Source organism: Limanda limanda, chromosome 15 (assembly GCF_963576545.1).
Source record: "Limanda limanda chromosome 15, fLimLim1.1, whole genome shotgun sequence".
Classification (NCBI taxonomy): Eukaryota; Metazoa; Chordata; class Actinopteri; order Pleuronectiformes; family Pleuronectidae; genus Limanda; species Limanda limanda.
In genome coordinates this window covers 631,656-657,253 of record NC_083650.1, presented here as the reverse complement: position 1 = coordinate 657,253, position 25,598 = coordinate 631,656, and the positions used below count along the sequence as shown (strand labels likewise).

The 25,598-nt window shown below is 40.3% G+C and overlaps 2 protein-coding genes across 2 annotated transcripts; both read right to left on the bottom strand.

The window, feature by feature from the left end:
- Positions 1-1,694: 1,694 nt before the first annotated feature.
- Positions 1,695-6,007, bottom strand: chchd1 (coiled-coil-helix-coiled-coil-helix domain containing 1). Its single transcript, XM_061087062.1, has 3 exons — positions 5,681-6,007; positions 4,166-4,284; positions 1,695-3,183 (listed from the first exon to the last, which is right to left on the bottom strand). The coding sequence occupies exons 1-3, from the start codon at positions 5,817-5,819 to the stop codon at positions 3,073-3,075; spliced, it is 369 nt and encodes a 122-aa protein (XP_060943045.1). The 5' UTR covers positions 5,820-6,007; the 3' UTR covers positions 1,695-3,072.
- A 9,628-nt stretch (positions 6,008-15,635) lies between these two features.
- cdk1 (cyclin dependent kinase 1) lies at positions 15,636-24,182 on the bottom strand. Its single transcript, XM_061087268.1, has 8 exons — positions 24,120-24,182; positions 23,568-23,610; positions 23,233-23,389; positions 21,308-21,431; positions 20,162-20,332; positions 17,797-17,960; positions 17,042-17,183; positions 15,636-16,035 (listed from the first exon to the last, which is right to left on the bottom strand). The coding sequence occupies exons 2-8, from the start codon at positions 23,602-23,604 to the stop codon at positions 15,919-15,921; spliced, it is 912 nt and encodes a 303-aa protein (XP_060943251.1). The 5' UTR covers positions 23,605-23,610; positions 24,120-24,182; the 3' UTR covers positions 15,636-15,918.
- Positions 24,183-25,598: the final 1,416 nt, after the last annotated feature.

Here is a 25,598-nt window from a genome sequence, read left to right as displayed (position 1 = left end):
TCAACTTCAAACAGTCTTCTTGTCAGAGGAGATGAGTGATATACTGACTATGTGCAATTTAACCAAGAACAAAGAATGGAAGCAGGGGAACATTTTTGCCTTATTCTTTCACACAGTTAATCAATCAAACATGACCTAATTGTTTTAGTGTTGCTTGTGTTGATACCAACCTTTTTAATATATGATCAGTTAGTTTCATATACAACGATGCAACATATAAATGATTAAATATTACATTTAATTAATAATTTTGAACATGTATAAATTAATCTAGTTGTGGAGCTTCATGTTCCAGCTGAATACCCCTCACCTCACGCTCCCCTTCCAAACATGAAAGAGGTGGCAGCCTTCAGGATTAACCTACACTCATAAGGTGTAGGTTAATCCAGTCTGGACTACTGTAAAAAACATGGCGGCCTCCATAAAGAGGACCCCTCCTGATGTGAATATCACTCAATCAAATTCTGTTTCTTTATGTCAATCAATTGACCTTTTGATTGACATAAAGTGTTGCACTGTCCAATGCCCGGAAATGCTGGTAATATGGCGAGTACAGATTAAGGTTTGCTATCGAACCACGGATCACATTCATAGGGAATTGTCACTGACAATGTTTAACATATAATTAATACATTTACTATGATCATTTTTTGCTTTTCTCCAGCTGTTAACACCCCCTTCTTTGCAGATTGCATAATGTGAGTGTGATGGCCGCACCAGCAACCACACAAACTGAAACTCAGTAACATAGTGGTAACCTCTCTTAATTCCTAATTTGCTTTGTTTGTTTCTCTTTGTACACGCCCCCACTTCATTTATTAAATAACTGGACACATTTTGGTTTCATACAACATACTTTTATTTATTATATATTTTTTTACTGGGGGTTGTTGCTGGACTCATCTGGCCTTTCAGCCAAAGGAGGCCCAGCTGCAGCAGACAACCTTAAAAGGCTTAAAACACTAATTGGGCTGCACCATGTATCGTGTAATCATAGGGAGGGACATTATTTCCTTATTTCGATTTTTAGTTGTTAATCTTTCATCATTGTTTAATATTTATATTTAATTATTTCCCTTAGGTAAATTTGACTAATTTACCTTTTTACTGGCCCAAGGGTTTTTGTTAATGGCAACAAAATTAAAAGACCATTTGTTCAAAGATCTGTGGCTCTCTTGTCTTCCTTCTCGGTCCCTGACAGGGAGAATAGAGAATAGTGTACATAAATAGCGCACACCAAAATCTTCAGTCATAAACGTTTTTTAACATCTCTGGAGAATCTCCAGACCTTTTCCAGCCAGCCGCCTTGTTTGAATGATTCCAGGCGAGCGAGTGGTTGTGTAGTAAGATTTCTAACATTCAACAGAAGCAATACTGAGAAAAAGATTTTAAAAAAGTGGACCCAAACACACAGAAGACACGAAGAAATATTAAGACACCTTTTGGTGGCAAGAGCAGATGTCAGCGTCGATGTGCTGTAATCAAAAATTTCTGCAGTGAAATTAAACATTGAATACCATCTCTGTCTGATGCATTTGAATGCAACAAAGATGTCTGTGTTGTTGTGAACACATCTAAGCAGCAAATCTCTTCCAACATCTCTTGTTCATGTATGAAAGGCAAACTGGGAGAAAGTCCAGACCCAGTTCTGAAGATAATCCTCCAGAGTTTGTTTGAAAAAAAAATCGACACACTTTTTGGAGAATACTATATTTTGTCACATGCGTATGTTACCACACCACAGATTTAAAACTTAAGCTTGACATTAGTGAATAAAGATTATGGCCCTGGGAAACATGCAGAGCATAAAAGGCACATATTTATGGTTTGTTTAAAATCTACTAATCTACTCTATCTTCTGTACCAGAAAGTGCATCATCTACACCAGGGGTTCTCAAACTTTTGCAAGCTGGGCCCCCCCCAAAGCTGGTTAGGGATGGGCCCCCCCACCCTCAACTACACCACCATATAAAGATAGATAGATAAATAGATATAGCATAGTGTAATTTATAGGCCTGACATGTCAAGGTTAGGCTATTGTTAGGCCCAAACAGACAATTATTATTACTATTTTACTATTTATTATTAATGTTTTTATTATTATGATCAGTAGTAGTAGGTTATTAATATAAGCAGCTGTGACCCTGCATGCTTTCTTATAATAATAAACATTATTATCACCATCATTATCACCATCATTATATTATTATAATATAATTAATGATAATAATAAGTGTTATTATTGCTATCATTAGGATACTGTTATTATTATGGTCCTCTTGTGATCTTTAAAAACATTTTTGCAGGTCTGTTAATGTGAGACATGAGCCTGCTTTGCCTTGCAAAGGTCCTCAAATCTTGGGGCAATGTTTGACAAACATATCCTCAGGTCATCCTCGATCTGTGCGCGCTTGCGATATTTAGTTTTGAGCGCAGTCAGTCTTTAAAAGCCTTTTTTTTTTCTCTGTCTGTGAAATCGCGCCCCCACTGGAGAGTGTTCGCGCCCCCCACTTTGAGAACCAATGATCTTCAATAACCTTTGCTTACAGGTAACTGTCTGTGTAACACTGTCTGAGTGAGAGGCACATTTTAGGTCAGCATCTGTTTACCAGCAGTATCAGCTTCCACAAGAGCAAGGAGGCATTTAAGTGTTCAGTGATAAGTTCCCGGATAGGAGCCATGAAACTGAAGAAGAATAATTGCATCACATCCACTAATCACATCTCTGCACTGAATGAGATCGTTCAAAGTCAATTCAGGACACAAGAGAAAGTCACATTATATTTCAAGCCAGTGTGTTGTGAACACAAAAGCTTTACCAGAACACTGGTACATAATAATTGAGTTTAAAATAATCGAAAAATCGAATAACCTAAAAAGATTCACATGCTGAAAGAGAGGATCAGTGAGTTTGTGTTCTAACCAGCCTGGTCTGCTCCGTGCAATTCAATAGATGTTTATTAAACAATGACAACTCTGAACACTTTAAAACAGTGAAATCCAGTTTGAGAACTCAGTCCTGTGGGCTCCTGCATATCAAGTCAAAACAACAAATGCTTTGGAGCTGGCTTCCTAGCCCTCAGAACACAGGTTAGGATATCTCTTCAACAAGGTTGTGGCTAGTTTTGGATGCAGACGTCCTCCCTGTGTGCTGTTGAGGTCCGATTTATTCTTCGCAGCTGCCTGTGAATGACAAAAATGATTTATTACTGGAGCTTTTCAATGAGACACGTGTTTATTAAACCTCAGTCAGGGAGCTTTTGTACATTGTCATCTCAGAGTGTTGGAGTTCTTCACCCCTCAGAAACTATGTAAGATCAGGTCAGCAAACATGAATGATGATGTGCGAGGCAGAATATTTTGTCTAGCTTTTTCCCCATTGTTCAGCCCCTAATGATTTAGTGCCATAGAGCCAGGTTTCGGTGGCAACAATCAGTTATACCTGCAATTGGACCAAAAGAGAACATAACACATAACATAAGACAATCATGACAAAGATAAAATGGCTTTTAGCTATTACAGTAACCTGTGAATATAAAATACACAGCAGTGAAAACACTATCAGTCCTTTATATGGTAAATGGTTTCTATTTGTATTGCGCTTTTCTAGTCTTGATGACCACTAGAAGCGCACACACATTCACACAGAATATCTATGGGCAGCACAACTTTTTTTCAAATCAATTTCCCGATTATTTCAAACTAATACTTCAATTGCTATTAATGAACAATTATTATATTACCAAAATTAACTGATAGGAGCAAGATTAAGTTGGTGAGAGTTTATAAATGTTGGTTTCTATACATTTTCAGTTGATGGCCCATTGATGAGTCTGTACACATTAAGGAACTACAACAGATCTTCTGTCAGCTCTGCGCTGAGAGTTAATAACACTCAGAGTGGTTTTGCATTGTTCCAGTCTTTACTGTGTGTTCAAAATGTCATTTGAATCCTGCTGAGCTGAGCAGTCTGATGTGGTTACTCTACCAGCCATGTTCTTAAAATATTCAAGAACTGATGAGCTATAATTTTTTTTGAATTTGCATTATTTGCATGTGCCGTATTGTCAAATAAAGTGTAGTGATGCAAGTATAGATCCAGTAACCGAGTCATTTCCCTCTTCTCATTGGAAACAAAGGTAACTTTAGGGCCATGTGAACATACCTGAGCCTCCTTCACACAGGTATAGAATGTGTCGATCTCACTAGAGCACAGACCGTCCACAAAGTGGTTCAACTTCCAACAGGCCATCAGCACGGACATCTCCGTGATACAGGAGGCCTCTGTGGAGAGAACACTTCACACTTAATCCAACTTGATGTAGAACTGCCATGATTAGCAGGGTCTTAACAAGCTGTACAACAAATGGAGCGCCGCCTGTGAGCTAGTTCAGGCAGCCAACTCAAGCTGCGCTGCTCCAATCATGTGACATACATAATGTGACATACCTCACTCTCCACAATCATCTTTAATACACACCCTCCTTATTAGACGGTCTATTTAAGCAGAGAATTTCCCATCAGTCATTTTGCTCGCACTGCTGCTGCAGTATTGCTGCCAATTGCTTCAGCCCCTCCACCACCAGAGCATCAACCCGAAGGCTCCGACAAATATTTGCTCATCACTCCCATCATATCTATGTAATCATAAGGGGGGGGGGGGGTGATTTAGTCGGAGCCCAGACACCAAACACTAACATTTTATACTGTTGCAATAAAAGTTTGAGCGCAAGTACAACTCAGAGTTGTCCGACTGACCTATGACTTGTCGCTAATCACTCAGCTGTAGTTAACTAATAAAGAGACTCAACACTCTGTCACATGATGTTTAGTTTGTATGTAGTTTTCGACCTGCTGACATGAGCAGTTAGATTTAACACAAAAATTATCTTGGCCTTCACCTTACACTAACTTCAGCTTTGTCTGTGGGGTATAAATGGAAGGTGACTGGTGAACTGACTGTCTGAATCCATTGGTTCCATCATATACATTCTGTGGTTACAACCCACTGCTAAAAAATATTGTTATTGCAACACCTGAGGTGAAACAGATAAGAGTAAAACAAAGATATAAATTCCTCACATGAAGTTAGATCGATTATTTTTACTTATTGATATTCACACTGACAGTAAGCATACCACCCACTGAAAAAATTTCAGAGCAAACGTCTGTATTTTGGTTGTCAGTTGCCACCAGTTTGTTATTCAATCTGTCATTAATTAAAAGACCACATTTAAATGCATGATTATATACAAATAGTAATACTGCTGTGTAAGATCAAGTTCACCATTAAGGTTATATCTTAGGAATTGTGAGAAATGTGAACTCAACACCAAAACAGAGTTTCTTGGAACATCTACTCCCAACTGGCATGGAGAAGGGAAATCATCAGCATCCAGAAGAGAAACCTTAAAGCCATGTTTCTATTCACGTTGAATTAATAAGTGAAATAATAATACAAATTTATTAGGATGAAGAAGCAGAGCCATCCATGTAGGATACACTAAAGACTTTATTAAGAGGGCTTTTGGTGAAATGAGCAGTCACCGGTGTTGATGTTAAAACCGTACATCCACAAACATCCCTTTCACCAATAATAATCCCCAAAACACATACACCACGTCCTTGGATCAACTTTATCTGCTGCTGCTTTGTGTCTCTGAAGCCATTTGACTCTTACCTCCTTTCTGAAGTTTGCGGTTGGCTACAGCATCTCTCAGAGCCAACGTCCTGTTGGGTTTCAGCACCGGTTTCCCGTTTTGTCTGCTGAGCAGCCTGCTGACCTTCTCCTGGATCTTGATGCCTCCCTGCGCCGCCATGGTGTGTCCTGATGGCTGGTCCTCCCCACCTGGCCCTGAACGCAATGAACACTTGTCCTGCGTCTGCCTGAGGAGGAAGGAGGGAGAACAGGCTTCACTGTGGGCTGCGGTCCAAATATCTAAATTATCCTTTACGTCTCTCAGTCCTTCAGAGAGCTCATCTGAGGGACGCCATGCTCCACCGTAAAGCAGTGTCCACTGTCGTAAAACTGACGTGCAGACAGACGTTTTACCAACCGCTGCCGCGTTCAAGGGCGTTCGTAGTTCGCAGTACTGGTTAAACTACAAGCAGCTGATTCAGAGACCAGAGCAGACAGATGAGGGCAGGGCTGGACTGGGAGAACAAAACGGCCCGGGCATTTTTTGGCTCAGACCGGCCCATATAATTAGCCGAGCACATCTGCCATTAAATTGACGTAACTTATGTCTTCTAAATGTCTTAAAGTAGCTCATATTAAAAGTACGTAAGTATCAAAAGTATCTGGTGTTGAAATGTACTTAAGTATCAAAAGTACAAGAACTAAAATTAAAAATGCAAAGTGCTTTTTATAGTAGGTCTATACAGACACAAAACAACCCAAAATGTTTCTCCTCAAGATTTATCTCAACTGACTGAAAAATTACAACAACAATATGGATATAATGTATAATTTTACCAATTTTGAACCCTAGATGCTGAGGTTGAAATAGTAATGGACCAGTGCATCTGAACTTCTAATTAACTATAAACAAGTGCCTCTTGTGTCTGCCCAAGAACATTAATAAACCACAGTATAACCACTATACTATAGGCACACAAAATAAGACACTATCTCTTATCCTATTCTAGAGGAAGTAAAAGTCGTAACAAGATTTCTGAAGGTGAACCTGCGGAGCGCTGCACCCCCCTGTCTCTGTCTCAGCAGCAGCCCGTCCCGCGACTCCCCCGCCAATGCCATGAGGTCCCGCCCCACCCTGGTTTGTGATGTGATTGACAGCACTGTCGGGGCTCTCTGAGCCTGTCAGCCCATGATTGATTGACAATGACAAACAATAGACCAATAATATGTGTCGATGCTGGCAGCACACTGCCAGCCCTCTGTAGCCAATTGGCCGGCCCAATTGGAGGGAATTTAGAGAGGAAGAAGAGAAAAAAAACAACATAGCGGACCAGACCGGCCCACATTGGGTCAACGGTCCACCGGGATTATGCCCGGTATGCCAGATGGCCAGTCCACCCCTGGATGAGGGTGGTATCCGACTCACACCTTCCGTTTCGGCAGTGAAGGGGAAAAATTAAGGGAAACTTGCTGAGCGTCTGTTGAAGTTCAGAAGAGAATAAAATGTGATTTATAGCTGTAGTTTGAATATTGACTGCTGGGGGACCGAGACATGGTATGGGTCTGCCAGACCCATACCAGTTTTATTTGAATTTAACTCTAGGAAGTTAAATGACATCCATTCCTTAATGGCAGATAGGCAGTGGTGGCTCCTGCCACATTTCTCAGGGGGGGCTATTGTTACGATGATGGCTAAGGTTACCTGTTTAATGAGTAATTAACTCAAGTCAGCTAGACATTGCACTGCGTACATTTTGCATAAAATGTTTGTTTTTTTATCTGGTCACCTCACATAGCATTACCACCAGTAACCACAAAACAAGAATGATCCTGAGGCTACATACTGTACTGTAGTGGGCGGCTGTGGCTGAGGGGATAGAGCGGTCATCCTCCAACCAGATCCTCAGTATTCCCTATCTGCATGCCGAAGTGTCATTGGGCAAGATGCTGAACCCTGAATTGCCCCCCATAGAACAACAAAGTGTTGCTAATAGATGCACTGTATGAATGGTCGTGTGAATGGGTGAATGTAAAACTGTACTGTAAAGCGCTTTGAGTGGTCATCAAGACTAGAAAAGCGCTATATGAATACAAATCCATTTACCATTTACAGTCATTTTGTAGACAGGTCTTCATTAACATTTATTTGGTTCTAAAATGATTGAAAAATCCACTGTGGTCAACGGATAAAATGGCCAAAGTACCTTTGAATATGAAGAGATTCCTGTTTTGCTATTGATAAATAAGTGAGTCATCAGATACGATTTATTTAAGGTTCAGCAAATAAATAACATTTATTTTGTAGCTAGCTGTGTAATTAAACAAAGAAATGAATGTTGCCTTCGCCTTCTATTTCCTACAGCTAGCAGTGCAGATCACAGCAACATAAGACAAGGATTGTTCCTTAGGCTACATACTCTCAGTATGTGTGGACAATTACAAGTACTGTACTTGATCATTTCCATTTTATGCTACTTTATACTGCTACTGCAATAGATCTCAGAGGACATTTTTACTTTTTACTATTTTTACTTAATATGATAATTCACTTAAATTACTAGTTACTTTTCAGATACAGATTTTATAAAGAAACTGATGGGTTAAATTCAATGCATTGTTGTAAAATAAACTACTAACAGTATAGTGATGAGTGAGCTCCTCCACCATGACAAACTATAATTGTAAAAATGTTACTCACACATTAATGCAGCAGAATTATTAATCCAATAATATTATACCTAATCATATAAAACTCACAGGGAACATTTTTCTGCATTATGAGTAGTTTTGTTTTTAATATTTCTACCTTTGTGCATATTAATATAAAGCTTTGCTATGTTGTGCTTTGAAGACAAAAATGTCCATACAACTAATAGTACTTCTGTACTTTAACCTGAGTACACTTGTGTGTGCAGGTCCAGGACCTTTCCTTGTAACAGAGTATTTTATTTGTGGTAGTTTTACTTTTACTTAGGTAAATGAACAGAATACCTCTTCGATTTCTGGCCATTTATTGGTTCAGCCTCAAGACAACATTGGATGTAAAGACAAGTACTTAACAGAGCAGAATATCGAGCAGCGGAACTAGGGCTGACAATGAGGAATGAATAAAACTATTTACAATTCATCTATTGGAAAGATATGAGTGCAGTCATATCCCACACAATCACTGTCCTTATGCATCTTTGATGTCTTGGTTTTTTTCACCTTCTCTGAGTGACACCCTTAGTTGTCCACGCTGTGTCCATGCTGCATTGGGGTGAAATAGAATAGAGGGGTAGCAAACAAGGCATTAGCTAGTTTGCATCCTGTTAACCATGATTTCCGGTCATACCAGCTCCATGTATAATGTAAGATTTCCCTCCTTTTGCTTAGTTGACGTTTAAATTCGGCTTGTGTGGTCCTTATTCTTTGGTTGCCAATTTATCCTCATTGCTACGACGACTGAAAGGCAACTCGAGTTGCTCCCATGACTGTGACAGTGGCGTAATCATAGGTACGGCGTGATTGGACCACCGAGGTGCATGTGCAACAGTTTACGTATGATGAAATCACGTTAGTGAGAGCCCTCCAGGAAGTCATAGGGAATGCATTGCAGAGCCTGCAGTTGGAAAAAAAACTTTTACAATGAAAGTCTATGAGAGCGATGTGGGCGATTTTTCAACAATGTGGAAATCGCCCAATAGTGTATTAAACAGGGCTCGGCGCTGCAGCTGATTGGACGGTGATATTCAGAGATAGCAGGCAGGACAAACTGTCTTGATAATTGTTTAATTTATTACATTTAAAAAATAATGATTACGAGTAAAAGGATAATTAACAACATTTATCACTATCATCTTTTTTCCATTTTTTCTTTGGGAGGGCGGGACCCTATTGACCCCTATTGACCAGCTGCCCCTGCGGATAAGCTATCTGTTAGGACACTCACGCGGCTGACGTTATCTGGCTTTAGAGACAAGTGTCATCGGCATAGGAATGATATGCTATCCCATTAAAATGGCTGATGACGTTTCCTAATGGGAGCATGTAGAGCGGAAAATAGTAGGACCAAGAATGGAACCTTGTGGCACTCCCCACATCATTGGGGCCAAGGATGAGGTGGTTATCTCCAATGGATACTGAAATTTGGCTTTCTGAGGGATGTCTTGAACAAACTAAGGGCAGTGCCAGATATGCCGACGTGTTGCCTTAGTCTATTGATCAGAATGTTATGATCAATAGTGTCAAACGCGGCTCTGAGGTCAAGGAGCAGTAATATGGCACATCACCAGCATTGGCAGACATTAATAAATCATTAGTAATTTTAATGAGGGCGGTTTCCGTACTGTGGCGTTTGTGGAATCCTGACTGGAATTTGTCAAAAATTTAATTATTCTCACACACATCTAGCAGTTGGGTCAAAACCACATTTTCAAGAATTTTAATCCTATAATTTTGTGGGAGGGATTCATCAAGATTTTGGCTTATTCAATAAAGTTCTTAAAATAATCAGGGCCTTGGCCAGAAGAAAGGGAGCAATTCATAATTCTATGCTAGGGCCAGTAGTACTGATTACTTATTTTGTGAGTGATGTGGATAGGATGTCAGGAGGGCTTGATGACGAATGCATGTGCAACACAGTCTCGATGAAATCAGGATGAAAAATTTGCTGAAAATTGCTAAGTAGAATGGGACGGGCAGGATACTCTGCGATATTTCAGATGATAGTGGTTGCTGGTGCAATGTTGGTTCTAATGCCATGAATGTTAGTTTGGAGAAATAGTTAGCTCTTTCAATTTTACTTCTGTTATTAGAGGAAGTTAAGGGGTCTTTCATTTATAAGTAGTTGGACATGCAGTTTGGTCTTTTTCTTCTGAATATAAAGCAATCAAATAAAATGTGTATTTACAAAATAAATACAGTGTATTACAGTGTTAAATGTCCGTTTACTGTGTGTGTGTGTGTGTGTGTGTGTGTGTGTGTGTGTGCGCGTGTCCGTGTGTGTGTGTGTGTGTGTGTGTGTGTGTGTGTGCAGCTCACACCTGGTGATGTGCATCACCCTCCCTGGTCCATGCTTGTGCAGGTGTTGTGGCAGGTGGTGAGGCAGGAGGCTCCCCATGATGCCTGGGACTAAAGTGGCAACTATCCAGGAACCCCAGACCTCTTAGGGGCTCAACAGAACAATATTCATTGTATCAACTGTTTTTTGGTAATTTAATTAATTTCACATTTCTGGCCCTACAATAAATATGTATATGACCCAGTCTTAGAGATGCTATCTGCCTTGTCATATTTTGCCCAGGGGACTCCTAACGGGTTATTCTCGCCATGATCAATCAATGTACAGAATTTAACAGAATAAAAACTGCAATCCAAATTTAATAAAGGCCTTTAATGAGCATTCTTTTTTCTGGATTGGAGATTGCATCACAATTAAGAATAGCTGTTCAATTTGGCTTCAATTGGATAAAGCACTGATATGTCCCATTTTTTTTCGAATGTGCTGACGTAAACCTGTTGAGGAATTTTTTACCATCCTCATACATTACTGTATATGCCACTATATATAATGTATATAATGTATATTGTATACAGGAGAATAGTGCCTGTCTAAATTCCATGGATACTCCATTCTGCCTTTAAGCAGTACCAAAGAACAGTGTGATTTAGGAATGCATATTTTAGACTTAACTATTCAATTCGATATGAACACCTACATGTAACATAGAGAGTAGGGTTGCAAAGGGGTGGAAAGTTTCCGGTAAATTTCCGGAAATTTTCCGGAAACTTTCCATGGGAGGTTTAGCTCGGGAATTTTGGGAATTTTGAAAAAAAAAAAAATACGCAAATTAAACGCTGAGCAATAAAAACATCATTCAAAACACTATTTTAAAGATGTATGGAATGCAGCACACGCTGCATGTTGAGTTTCGACCCTCCACTGTGCATTCTTCCATCACATGCACAGATAACTCCCAGCATCCTTCACACTACAGCAGGGCTACTGAGGCCTGCTGTAGTGTGCAGGACTAGTCAGGTAAGTTTCAATGATATTACTGGGGAAAATATATTAGCATGCTGATTGAGGATTGTTCATCTGTTCATCTAGCCTATTTCCATACGTTTATCCATCAATTGTAAAATATGTTTACAGAAGATTCCAATTGTTTGGCCAACTATTTATATCTCTGGCATTGCATTAGCGTTTTTTTACAAACCTTTTTTTCATCTTATTCTACAGAACAATGCCACGTGCACTATCTCATGTGTGGAGACATTTCACCCCATCCAATGTAGAAGGAAAGGCTGTGTACATTTGCAAATACTGTGCAAAGACCTATGTGAAGAATGACACAACGATGCAGAAGCATATAGTCAAGTGCCCAAAGTTTCCTCAGGGCTCAAATCAGCCTATGACAAAACCAAATGTTTATATTTATGTCTGTATATGAAAAGGTAAATACAGTTAGTATAAATTACCCACAACATTTCCAGTTTATTCCCGTTTATTCCCGTTAATTCCCGTTTATTCCCGTTAATTCCCGTTAATTCCCGTATATTCCCGTTAATTCCCATGGAAAGTTTCCCACTTTGAATATTCCCGGAATTTTGCAACCCTAATAGAGAGTGACAGATATTCCAGCCATTCATGGATGTGCTGTTGGAATGCGTGATGGAAGTAGAGGGAGATATATGGGGATGCTGTGGGAGACATCTTCAGACTTGGAGGCGACAATTGCTCATGTTACTCTATTAGCGTTCTCCTTTCACCAGCCTCCAGGAAACTTCCATAACTTCCAAACTTCTTGTACATCACATTACTTTTTTAAAGCTTAACAGAGCTTTTGGCACTGCAACAGACATTCATCAGTTTGATACAATGCACACAGCTTAAAGAAAATGGATTATAATGCAGAAAACAAATATTATTGCAACACATTAATCAAAAAGAGGAAAGAAAGAAAGCCCTTAGAAGAGGTGTGATATATAATCTGCCAGATTTTCCTAAATGGCACAAAGGGCTCAATTTAAATGATGCCATATTTATTATACTCATACAGTTCAGAGTATATATTCATATATATATATAAATATAGACTATATTTGTGATAGTATCACTCCAGTTGTTGGACAGTGTTTGTGTGTCCTAACAGTGACATGGATACAAAAAGGTTGCATAGTTTCCTGTGGAAAATCTTCTCTGTACTGAGTTCTTCTGCCACTTGGCCTATGGCAACATGACATTTAAGGAGAATGCAGGGCAAGTCCTAACATCAGCCTGTCTGAGGGAATGTTCAGTGTTTATGCAGCATCAGCATGTATTAGTTAGTGAGATCACAGTCAACTTTATAACAGCCTTTCAGGGGAAATTACACAAACACAGCCTGACAGTGTGGTACTTACATACCAAAGTTATCTTTTTACCTGTTCATTGTAACATTGATTGGTAATAACTTAAATAGAAAAAAATATTAGTTTTTTTATTATTATTACAAAGTAGTTTGTTTTCTCAGATGGAAAGAGTTGTGTTCATTCCAGGAGATTCCAGAGGTTATCACTGGCAGGTTGCTGCCACTATTTTGTTCTGTCTCTGCACACTCTTCACCTAGACTAGAGGAAGTTTTCACAGCTGCCTCTGCCCTAAAAAAGGGGTTCATTGTGTGACTTTACAGTCACCAAAACTACAGGCTCACTTGTGATTGGTACAGTTTGTATTAGAATGGGAGGTAGAGCCTTCAGCTACCAGGCTCCTCTCCTAAGGAACCTGCTCCCCCTCTGGGTTTGGGAGGCAGACACCATCTCGACATTTAAGGTAAGACTTAAAACTTTCCTTTTTGGGCTGGATCAGGTGAGCCCTGAACCATCCCTTAGTTATGATGCTATAGGCCTAGACCGCTGACGTGCCTTCCTGGCGGAGCTGGAATACCTGTGCAACCTGATCGGGATGCAGATACCACCTCATGCTACCAGTGGACACTAAAGGCTCCTTTATGCTTCAGCGTTTTGACGGACACGGACAGATAGGACCGCCCTATCCACCGTGGAACGCCCTCTCCGAGCGCCTCGGAGAGCTTTTCGTGCACCTCTGATTTTTCTAACTGTCCGTGTTTATTTCGGAGAGCCCACGGACAGCCCTTGGCTGTGATTGGTTCCGCGAACGACAACATTTCCGTACGACGTAATTTCCGTATTTCACATTTCCGGACCTCAAACTTCCGTTTTTCTTCCGTATATCATAAGACGGCCAGGGTAAAATCCAAACACAACTACGATACGAATATGGATAGCAACATTGAAGAGCGTCTAGTGGAGGAGGTCCGGAGGCAAGCCGACAGAGGTTTTTTTGGAGTTGTCTAGATTTAGCTTCTCCATTGCACCTGTTGTCACTTTTATTTGCACCAAAGCAGGTGAAACCAATTCATTATGACTCGTTAGGTCGACTGCAGATGCCCTCTCCCACCTGGACCAGAGGGACAAATATGTGAGAATGCTGTTCATTGACTAAAGTTAAGCATTTAAAACCATCGTGCCCCTGAAGCTCGTCACCAAGCTCAGAGACCTTGAGTGTATCCTGAACTTCCTGACGGGCAGACCACAGACGGGGTGGATAGGCAGCACCACATCCTCCACCCTAGCTCTCAACACCAGCCCCCTAGAGCTGCATGCTCAGTCCTCTCCTGTGCTCCCTGTTCACGCATGACTGTGTGGCCACCCACAGCTCCAACACCATCGTTAAGTTTGCTGATGACACAACTGTCATCTCGTCGTCGCCCGATCACAGGTGACGACGAGAAGGCCTACAGAGAGGAGGTCAGAGCCCTGACATCTTGGAGCCAGGACAACAACCTCCTTCTCAACGTCAGCAGGAGCTGTAGGCAAGGAGCTGATCGTGGCCTACAGGAAGAGACTAGGAGTAGAACACGCCCCCTCTCCATCAACAGGACTACGGTGGAGCGAGTCAGCAGCTTCAGGTTCCTCGGGGCCACATCAGTGATGACCTGACCTGGACCCATCACACAGACTCCATCAGGAAGACGGCCAGACAGTGGCTCTTCTTCCTCTGTAGGCTGCGGAGGCTCCATATGGATGCCAGGATTCTCTGCAACTTCTACAGGTGCACCATAGAGAGCATCCTGACTGGCTGCATCACCGCCTGGTATGGCAGCTGCACTGCCCTGAACTGTAAGGCTTTACAGTGGGTGGTGAAGTTTGCCCAGCACATCACCAGGACGGCGCTACCACCCATAGAGGACATCTACACCCAGCGGTGTAGGAAGAAGAGCAACCGGATCATTAAAGACCCCTTTCACCCCAGCCATAAACATTTTTGCCTGCTGCCGTCTGGTCTACGGTACCGCTGCATCTGGGCCCGCACCAGCAGGCTCCTCCGATCTGCAATAACTCCACTAAACCAGCACTGTGGCATATTTGCACATAATTGCGCTATTGTTTTCTGCTTCAGGTGTATATATATATATATTTTTAGATTTATATAATTTCTGTTCTATTCAAAAAATATTATATTCTATTTGGTTGTAATACTTTGAGCATTTCTAGAAGAGAGCCTGTGACTCAAGCATTTCATTGCCAGCGACTGCTTAATGTTATTGTTGTGCATTTGATAAACTCTTGAATGGACAGATATCCCTGAAGTTTAAATGACTTGCTGTTATACTGTGACGATTAAGTGTTGCAGTAATAGCTCAACATGGAAAGTTATGACAGCCTACTAGCCTGATGTTGATAACTTTAAGACACCACCTTCGCCTGGAGATTTATTCAACTAATCAGCAAGTGTAGGTACCGGTCTACCAGTCGACCGAATAAAGTCACCCATGAAAAAAATTCCAGAGAGCTTTATCATGGAAAACAGAATAACCGGAGAGTAGGACGCATCATCAACTAGTAGAAAATGTTTACAAGAACACAAAAGACAGATTTATAAATATTGCTGTGGTTTTCTTTTACATATTTGGCAAATAAGAGATAAATGAGTGATTAACAGACACAGGACTAAAAATGGAAAAATTTATTTAGTTTTTTTTTTTTAAGCCTTTAAATTGTTAAACATTTCAGAAATAGATACATTTCAACTGTCATGCCCTTTTTTGGGGCAAATGTTATTCACCAATGTAACGTATTAAGTGTAAAGTAAGAGGAATCACAGAAAGTGCAGTTTAATTGAAAAGACATTGCTGGCGGACAAAACTTTACTAAAAAGGTCTACAACAATTTTCCACACAGAAGTATTTACAGAATGATAATTCACAATGAGTATGAATGTAGTTGTACGTGCTTCAGGCTTTGTTGATACTGGCAGCAGGCAGGGTGGATTTGTCCAAGTCATCAAAGTATGGGTGAGTCATTGCCTCCCGTGCTGAGATCCTCTGAGGAGGATTGTAGATCAACATTTTCTACACCAGAGAGAAAAACAAAAAGACGTTGAGGCTTTGTGTCCTTGGCAGGAAGGTAGATCTAACGCCTAGACAATTTGTCAGTTATGAAGCTATTTTGATTACTTGATCATCATTACTGGATTCTGTTGTTTTTCCAAATAAAAATGCTAAAACATGTTCCATTTCCAGCTTCTAAAGTGTGCAGATTTAATGTTTTTTTTAAATCATATGTCATTGTAAACCAAATATCTGAACATCTTAAACACAACCAAATATATTTTTCGATAGGTTATAGACTAAACAACTAAATGCTTAACTAAAATGCCATCAAATTCTTCTACAGCAGTAAAGATTTCCATACTCTGATGTTAGTGCCCTTCATCAATGGTTACATTATGCTGGTCACAGTCTCATTATTATTTGATTTTGCTGGCAGAGAATAATTCACTGATGGTCTATTTTACTAAGATGCTCTGAAAAATCCACAACTTCTATGGTAATTGCTCACACTCATCCATGACCTACTGAGCATTTTAATAAAGGCTCAACAAAGATATTTATTTGTTAATTTTGTATTCTAAAAACATTATTCTCAATCAGAGGAGGAAACAATACATAAAAGTGGAATGCCCCTGAATATGAAGTATTACATAGTCAGATGTGACTAACCAGCAATTAGTCATGACCAATTAACAACTTCAGTAGGTAGCTGTCATTTAGAAGAAAATATTTGAAAGTCATGATTGTAAAAATATAGCAGGTATACCACTCATGTTACTAAACGTTGATACTGGGATCATTTGTTTTTTCTTCAAAAATACTGCTGTACTCTGACTTTCATTTGACTGTCTGGTTTAGAGAGAAGAAACCTTTGAGGAGTAGTGTAAACCTAACATGGTAAGAATACAAACAGCATAATTTTATGCAATGTTTGTCATTTACAAATGGTGTTCCACATACCATCACCAGAGGCCTGGAATTCAACACATATATATCTTCAATTTAGTTCAGCTGCAGTTCTTACCGCCAGAAGTTCAAGACCATTCTTATCCAGAGTTTTCACCATCGATGAGAGGTTACCAGGCTTCCATTTAGGGAAGGTGTTTTTGTAGTCTGGTAGGCTCTCTACATCTGGCCACACATCATTGTTTGGGGTCCCCAGAGTCCTGCACAGAACAATCAAAAGTATTGGATGAGGGCCAAGCAGTAAAAGACAAATACAGGGCGTTTCCACTAGAAGAACCTCAGGGCTTGAATCTACTGATTGCTGTTGCCTTCTGTACCAGATCTTTCTTAAAACAAAAATGAAGCCTACTAGGTGCCATCATTATTAATATATGGTTGATGTTGAGACATCTCTGGCAGTTTACTGAATAATGAAATAAAAGTTGTGTTGTTGCCTCCCCTGTACAAAAAGTGTGTAAATCACTACCATAGTTTTTAAATCCATAATGGGATTAATTTGCTTAATCTACACAATTCTTTCGATACACTTGCAAGAATGTAAAGAAAAAGACTTCATTGGTTCCCATAGTTCTGGGAATTATTCATATAAAAAAGAGATTTTTTTTCCCCCAGTTTGAAGTGTTTGTTAACATTGTAAATTTAAAGCTGGTTTGTCTCTTGATCATGCATGTCATATTAATAATAGTGTTGTTTCAAATGCGTAACTACCAACTATTACTGCAGGAAGAGCATCGCTGCATGGAAAATAATGTGCAATTACATGTAATTTAATGTTAAACATACAATACATCAATTCAAGTGTAGCACATCTACCTGAAGATCCTGAAGAGCTGGTCTATTTCCGAGTCTCCGTGGAACAGAGGCTTCTTGGTGGCAAGTTCAGCAAAGATGGTTCCGGTGCTCCAAACATCAACAGGGGTTGAATAACGGGGTGAACCCAGGAGGACCTCGGGGGCCCGGTACCAAAGAGTTACAACCTAAGAACACACACAAGGGTCGCGTGCGTCAGTGGTGTCAACAGCGACCACAGAGAGGGCCAACATTTTAAACTGGGACTACGTCAAGGGCCAAACAGTGTCAACATTTATTAAATAGGATAGATAGGATATTGATAAAGTGCAAAAAGAAAACATATTTAGGTTGGCTACATTCTTCTTTTACGTCCATGTGCAAGATATTTGGCATTATACATGTTTGGGGTTAGGCTATGTGCTGTAGAAACCCTCAAAATGGAGTGAAGGTGTGCATCAGTGAAACAACTACTGTGTGGGTTTTAGTTCATCTTCATCACAGAGGTATGCATTTTTGTGACAGTTTACACTTACAATGAACTAGTTCATGTGCTCCATTTTTAGTCGGATGATTTAGATGAACTAAATTATGATCATGTGTTTAGTTTTAAATCGAAAGCTGTCAGTTCACATATGTGAAACCTTGCAGTATAAGCGAAGTAAACCTTCGGCTTCATATTTGCTGTCTCTTCGCTCATTTTATCACAGAGTCCTGACTGTGAGCATCACTTCTCATGTTGAACTGAGCACAAAATGTTGCCGGGTCATTTTTTCATGATGTTTAAGTGCAGCCTCATAAACTCTGGAGCAAAGCAAACAAACACTAAATTACTTTATGTTCTGATCAGTTCCTAATAACCTGTGATGAGTGTTTATTAGCTCAAGTGAGAGCAGAGGACACAGAAACTCCAGCACTGTACAAACTAGTGTTGTCACGATACCAAAATTATGACTTCGATACTATACCTGCCAAAATATCACGATACTCGATACTTTCGATACGATACCACCAATACGATACAATACCACAAATACGGTACGATACCACAAATACGGTACGATACTGGTATATTTATTTATCATAGTAATAAATAAAACATCTGTTCCCTTTTTTACCAGCTTGTTCCTGCCCAGCTTTTTGAACACTTAACAAATGGTATTCATATTAGTATTAGCCTACAGAAAGATATGAATGAAAACTACATGGTGACATCATAGCATTGATTATACACGGCGATGCAGGCCTATTGTCCGTATCTGACTATATGACCACATAGTTATTTCCACAAGAGTTACATAATTTTACAGATGTGTGTTTGAGGTGAAAAAAAAGTAAAAACATGCCACCTGAGCGAGTGAGTGGGGGCGGGGCTCCGGGGCCTGTGTGTGCGCGCTGTCTTGGCGTGGGACAGCGCGCGCGCGCGCACAAACACACACCTGTTTTTTTCATGCTGGTCTGACACGATGCTGATTTGACAAATGAACGTGACGTTCCCGTTCAACATATGAACACTGCACAGGGAGGGGCCGAGGAGCCGCGGGATGAGACCCCCCCCCCCCCCCGGAGAAACAACGACTTGTTTTACTGCGCCGCCGTGAAAGAGATGCGGACGTTACAGTCCCGCGTCACATCCCCCCCTCTCCCGGTGGCGCGCTCCACCTGTATGTCTCCGCCCAGCCGCGCCACAGTTTGAGAGAGAATCACTTCCAACAAGCCGAGGACGGTCTGCTCGGCCATGTCTCCCTGAGATCACTCGCTGTGAGTGAGGACTGCCTGTTGCATTTGTGGACAGGGAGCGGAGCAGAGAGTGCGCTCTCTTTGCCTGCTATTTTAATAAAGTACCGGTACTAAAAATATATGCTAAACCGTATCGTTTTTAACGTAAGGGTACCGCGGTACCTTTCTAGTACCGGTACACCGTGCAACACTAGTACAAACCAACTGCAGCTTCTGCTATGATCACTGAGCAGCTTTGACCAGTTTTCACTGTTCTTCTACAAAGTCACTGACCGGCTGCTTCACGTGAACGAGCTCTGGTCTCACTGCGTGGGTCTCTCCGAGTGAGTGAGTGAGTGGGAAGCGGGCCTGTGTGAGCTGTCTGGGAGCGCACACACGTGCACGCACCTGGTATTTCACATGATGGCCTTATACGATGATTTAACCCCCCCCCCCCCCCGTGAACATCACTCAAGTTCACTTTGATCATATGAAAACTGATTCGTTCAGTTCATCGTTTAAGATACAGGCCATTTAAGATAGACATACTTTACCACGGCCCGTGGGCCGCACTTTAACAGGTCTGCTTTAGAACTCTATGTTGCTGCTCTACACCTCTAACTGCCATTATCATGTAGTTTTACACTAGTGTGTGTAAAGGGATTCTCACCTCATGGGTGTAGACCCTGACAGGAACACCAAAGGCACGAGCAAGGCCAAAGTCCGCCAGTTTGATAACCCCCTTGTTGTCGATCAGTAGGTTTTGGGGTTTCAAGTCCCGGTGAAGGACTCGATGACAGTGACAGAAATAAATTCCCTCCAAGATCTGGTACAGGTAGCTCTAAAAGGAGATGGGTGGTGGGAGAAGGAGCATGAATATGCAGCACGATACAGAAAATCTACTATACAATAAAATTATATTTGAACTCAATTTATCCAATTGTTTCAGTTCTACTTAAAATTATGTTGAGATGTTATTTATGAAAATCAGTGTCAGTCCAAACTAACACAATTAGGCAACTTCTAGCTTTTTGTATCACGTCAAATTATTTAGCCAATTACTTCCATTCTCAAATCTGTTCAGCTGCACCATCTGGTCCATCCACTGTGATCTAGATGTACTTCTGTCAAATAAACTGAATGCAACACTCCCCCACCCTAAAAAGCGTGTCTTCTGGTAAGACAACATCTCTGATTACTGATTTCCCCATACTCCACATACCATCTAATGCGTGGAAAAGGGAATTACAAGTGTACACATAATATGCAAGAACAGCTCCAAGACTCAGGAACCTATCAACACAAACAGCAGGGGTGCATATCATGTCACCAATCTGCGCTTTTGATAAACTGCATATTAAAGTGGGGTTTTAGTATGGTGATCTCAAGTATAATTAGATGTCTCTATTAAAACAAAGCTCACGGTAAACAAGCAATTGCCTACATTGGTATTTACTCAATGTGATATTACTACAGGTTTTAATCACATTAACATTATGCCCTGCCAAAATGTAATCATCACAATCAAGCATAAATGAGTTACTAGCGCTTTTTGACATTTAGAGAATTTTTATGACCAACTTGTTACCATTTCAGTTAACTTATTGTATTAACTTGTATTTGTATTGTTTGAACGATAACATTACTGTAAGACAAGTATTAAAACGATCAGCTTGACCCAACCACAAAGTTGAACTGAGGGAATGTAATTTTCTATGCTGCAATAATTAATGTGTCATTCTACTCTTGTACAAACAGTTCATGTGAAAACCCCTCACATGAACAGCAGATTATTCAAACCCTAGGACATGATCACCTTGACCAGCATAGGGTCCATGTACTGGCCGGAGGGTATTGAATCCAGGTACTTCTTCAGGTCCATGGACAGGAACTCAAAGATGAGATAGAGACGAGACTCCTGCATCAGGACATCTAGGAGTCTGGGAAATAAACAACATTGGCTTAGTTCATAGTATATTGTTAATATAAGTGTTCACTTAGCCAAGGAAAATCCGGAGATATCACATTGACATAAGTATTCAGAGACTTTAAGTTTAACTCAGGTCTGCCATTCCTTTTTTTGGGGATGTTTTTACACCTTGGTTGGAGTCCACTTGTGACAAATTCAGTTGATTTGAAATGATTTGAAAAGACACACACCACCTTAGGTGGCTGCAAAATGCCACTGAACTGAAGGTAGGTATAAATAAAATCCCATATCCTGATATGAGTAACTTTATACACATAATTGCACACATAAATTAAGTGCCAAATGGTGTGTATGTACGTCACAAGAAACAAATCACGCCTTGAACAAATTTGTGGCCACACGTCTAATGCTTCTGACATTAGATCAATTTGGTCAAACAGGAAGGCCTGAAATATCTTGCTGCAGTATGTTTTGTGGGAAAAGTGAGATGGGTCAAGTGATAATTCCACAAAAACACAGTTTTGGAAGGAAGGTAGAGGTTGCCTGGAATTTCACAAAATAAACTAGAACAAGACATGAGCATACGCTTGACCTTTGTTTAATTTAAGAAGCAATTGCACGCGTCACTCTTGGACAGAAAACTAGACAAAGTCACATGATCTGTATAAACTTAAACTGAAATTTCTGTTACTGAGTAATTGGTTTAGCTACCCGGACCAGTCAACAGTACCACCACCATAATGTGTGAAGATCAGCCGAATGTGATGAACTTTAGTTACACCACTAAATTGTTGAAGCATTTTAGTATCGCAGAAGACTTTACTTAAGTTACAGAAATGAACATGACTATGGCCCATGAGCTTGAACAGGGGAACATGGACAAGCAGCAAGTCCTGAAGACTATCTGCCTCACAAGGTTCAAGAAGCTGCCATTTCTTAGTGTAGCGGATCAAACCAAGGAGGTTATGTTTTCGTCTCCATCTGTTTATTTATTAACAGGATAACACACAAAACAAACTCAACCAATTTCCACAAAATGTGGTGTGGTTAACCCCTCCTTTGGCAGGGTCAAAAAAAAAAAATGTATATAGATATACATCACACACTCATGTTTAGGGACACTGATATACAGTGGGTGTCATTTGGTGTTAACCCAAATAAAATCTAAATCTAGTTTCTTATAGTGCTTAGGGCCTCTATCCACTCTGCCATTACATGTTCTTTCCCTGTCTGTTTTTTTTTTGCACAATGTATTTTTTGTATGGTATGTTTATATATGTTTTTGCAATAAATTAAGTCAGAAATAAAATACATCCTTAAAAACTGTTCTTTTACTCTGCAATTAAGTGTTTCTACAGATTTCCTGCTGGTTGCAAGTTATGTGTCATGGCCATGTGTAAATAAATTAGTGCCAGAGGGAGATCAAATACATCATATCCTCATTGGAGAGAAATAAACAGAGCTGACAACGATCTAAATTCCACAGAATGAAAACATGACACATCACACTTGTCAGTGAAACCTTTAGCAAATTAGGGCAAAGTAGACTGAAGCGGTCTTGATAGCAACTGTCGTGCTCCCACAATGTTTTAGGGTCTGCCCCTGTCCCCAACCTTGTTTTATGTCAAAGATAAAAGGATGTTCTGTGATCTCAGGACTACTGTCCTTGTGGGGTCTGTCAGACTGGGATGTTATGCAGCATTTCTTTACAACAGATATCCATTTCAGAAGATGGAAAATATTATTTGACTTTTAAATTCCCTTTAACCTGCTAGACTTTGCACAGCCTTTACTCTTCAAAGAGAGCATACCGTACAACGTTGGGATGCTTGAGCTCTTGAAGCAGAGAGACCTCTCTGACAGCAGTGCTGGGAACCCCCTCCTCCTCACTCTCCAAACGGATCTTCTTCATGGCCACAACCTGCCCTGTAGCCTTGTGCCGGCCCTTATACACAACCCCATAGGTACCTGCAAGAACAAAATGTAATTCGGATCACTTAAATTACATTTAGTCAGGACATTGGTAATTAAAGGATGATGAAATCAATTAGCCAATGTAAGTGTTCTTCCATAATGCCAAGTTTAGCAACAAAACATGTGTAGCACTTTGAATAAGAGTTGAAGACATGGAAACATTTAGACCAACCTTCTCCAATTTTCTCTATTTTTAGGTAGTCTTCCATTACTGCCTAAAAGAAAGAAAAAAAACATGTCAAATTTCGGCAACCATTACTTTCCTTAGTGGCTTCGACTTTCATTACATAGTCAGATTATTACTGTGACATATCAGCTGGTGAACATCTGTCTTCAGTGTAAATGTGGCCTAACAAGTAACAAGACGGCGAGGGAGTACGTTAGTAGAATACACAATCAACAGCCTGAATTAGTCACATCGTGTGGTTAATTCACACCATAGGCTCATTCAGAGACGATACGTGATTCAAATTTAAGCACATTTAACAATCCTCTATACTTGATGTAAATTGGCTGCCGTTAACGTCTATCGTTTACTTCCTGCTAAGCGAGGAAGAGAAGGTCACCAACGTTAGCTTAGCTAATACTACGTCGCTGAACTGGATTTTCTCGCCGCAGCTGATCCACTTTATCCAGATTATATCTCTCCACGTCTTCAACTACCATCATAGATCGTGCTGCTCTTGTCTTGACGTGGTTGCGGGAGAATAAAAATGGTTCTTACCTGAATGTGCCTGGCTCGACAGTTGCCACGGTGTGTAATGTAAAACGACTGCCGCTGAAATGTTCAAACACAGTCTTTTGAATTGGCCGCAGTCTTGCAGTGTTTCAAAACTGGCCAATGAGGTCGGGCGGTACATTTGAAAAGCACCAATCGGGGGAGGGGACGCTGTCATGTGAACTGAGCGGGAGAGAACGCGCCGACGTACGTGGTAAATAATTGCCCCGAATCTCGTCTTCCAGGCAGGAAACATTTACTGTACGCACATTATTATGTCGGTAAGACTTTAACTGTAGAACTAATGAATGGTATGTCATCCATGGTATGGATGTTGTTTTTGACTTAAATTATTTTTCAGAATATAGGATCCACAGTCACAGTGAGGGGTCGTGATATGTTTTTGTCATAATGATAGTAGTTTTGTCTGGTGTAGTTGCTCAGACTGATCTTGCACAGTCCTGTTAAGAGTATAGTAAAAAAAATACATCGAAGGTGAGGGAACATCCTGATGTGGGAATATGCCTCTGGACCTAGATAGCTCATCATCATTGTGGAATAAATGATTTCCAGTGTTTAGTCTGTAGTTCAAAAATCCTCAAAATTCTAACAGTGCACATAACCCACTAGTGAGCATTTAGTGTCCACACAGAGGTCTGTCAAGGCTGATGATCATTTGAGAGTTTACACCGATTGTACTGACTCAAAGAGTCCACCAGATAAAGCTGTTTAACATGGGGAGATTTGATCAAAGTTAAGAATCCTGAGTTGCTCAAATGCTACAACTACTCATCTGCAGACCTGAGAGGAATTTAAGATACTTAAGACCCTTAATTTTAGTCATGAATGAATACAATAAGCAATTGTCTGTCTTTTGAAACTTTTTTGCATGCATAACAAGATAGGTTATGATGGAGGCTGTGACAAGAGAGACCTTCAGGTTTCGAAGCTGGTGGAGGAAAAAATGATTCTGTGTCGACCTCTTAAATTCTATCTATGTGAAACTTTGTTTCTGTGGACTTCCTTTCTCCAGCACCTCATCATAACTTTAGAGGACGCAGAGATTCAACTTTCCCCAATACCAAAATTGACTCCCCAGGTAGTTGTCCTTTTTTTGTCATCTGTATCAAAGAATTTGCATCAGAGAGCTCTAACACAGTCAGTTTATTATATATTAGCCAGTGTCTATGCGTAATTTCAAATATGTCTCTGATTTGTTTATTATCTTTTCATTATCATAAGTATAATTAATATAATTTGAAGCAATACTAGTCGCGATATGAATAATTATTGTCCCTGACATTAAATTGGCTACTTCTCTTATTTTAACAAAGTAAAAGGGACCATATACAAAAATCAGCAAAGAGTTTAGAAAGAAAAAGTTATAGGTCTTCCAGACTTTTATCTCTTTAAGACATACCTGAGGTTTACCAAGATTCATCTGGCTTCATAGATAACTAAGGTTAGTGTGTCATCTTTGTAACA

Coding starts and splice junctions, on each gene's coding strand:
- chchd1 (XM_061087062.1), bottom strand. CDS start 5,819: ATGGCGGCGCAGGGAGGCATCAAGATCCAGGAGAAGGTCAGCAGGCTG. Junction 4,285..5,680: donor CCGCAAACTTCAGAAAGGAG/GTAAGAGTCAAA, acceptor TTCTCTCCACAG/AGGCCTCCTGTATCACGGAG. Junction 3,184..4,165: donor CCTGTGTGAAGGAGGCTCAG/GTATGTTCACAT, acceptor TGTCATTCACAG/GCAGCTGCGAAGAATAAATC.
- cdk1 (XM_061087268.1), bottom strand. CDS start 23,604: ATGGAAGACTACCTAAAAATAGAGAAAATTGGAGAAG. Junction 21,432..23,232: donor AAGCATCCCAACGTTGTACG/GTATGCTCTCTT, acceptor TTTATTTCCCAG/ACTCCTAGATGTCCTGATGC. Junction 20,333..21,307: donor TGGACCCTATGCTGGTCAAG/GTGATCATGTCC, acceptor ATCTCCTTTTAG/AGCTACCTGTACCAGATCTT.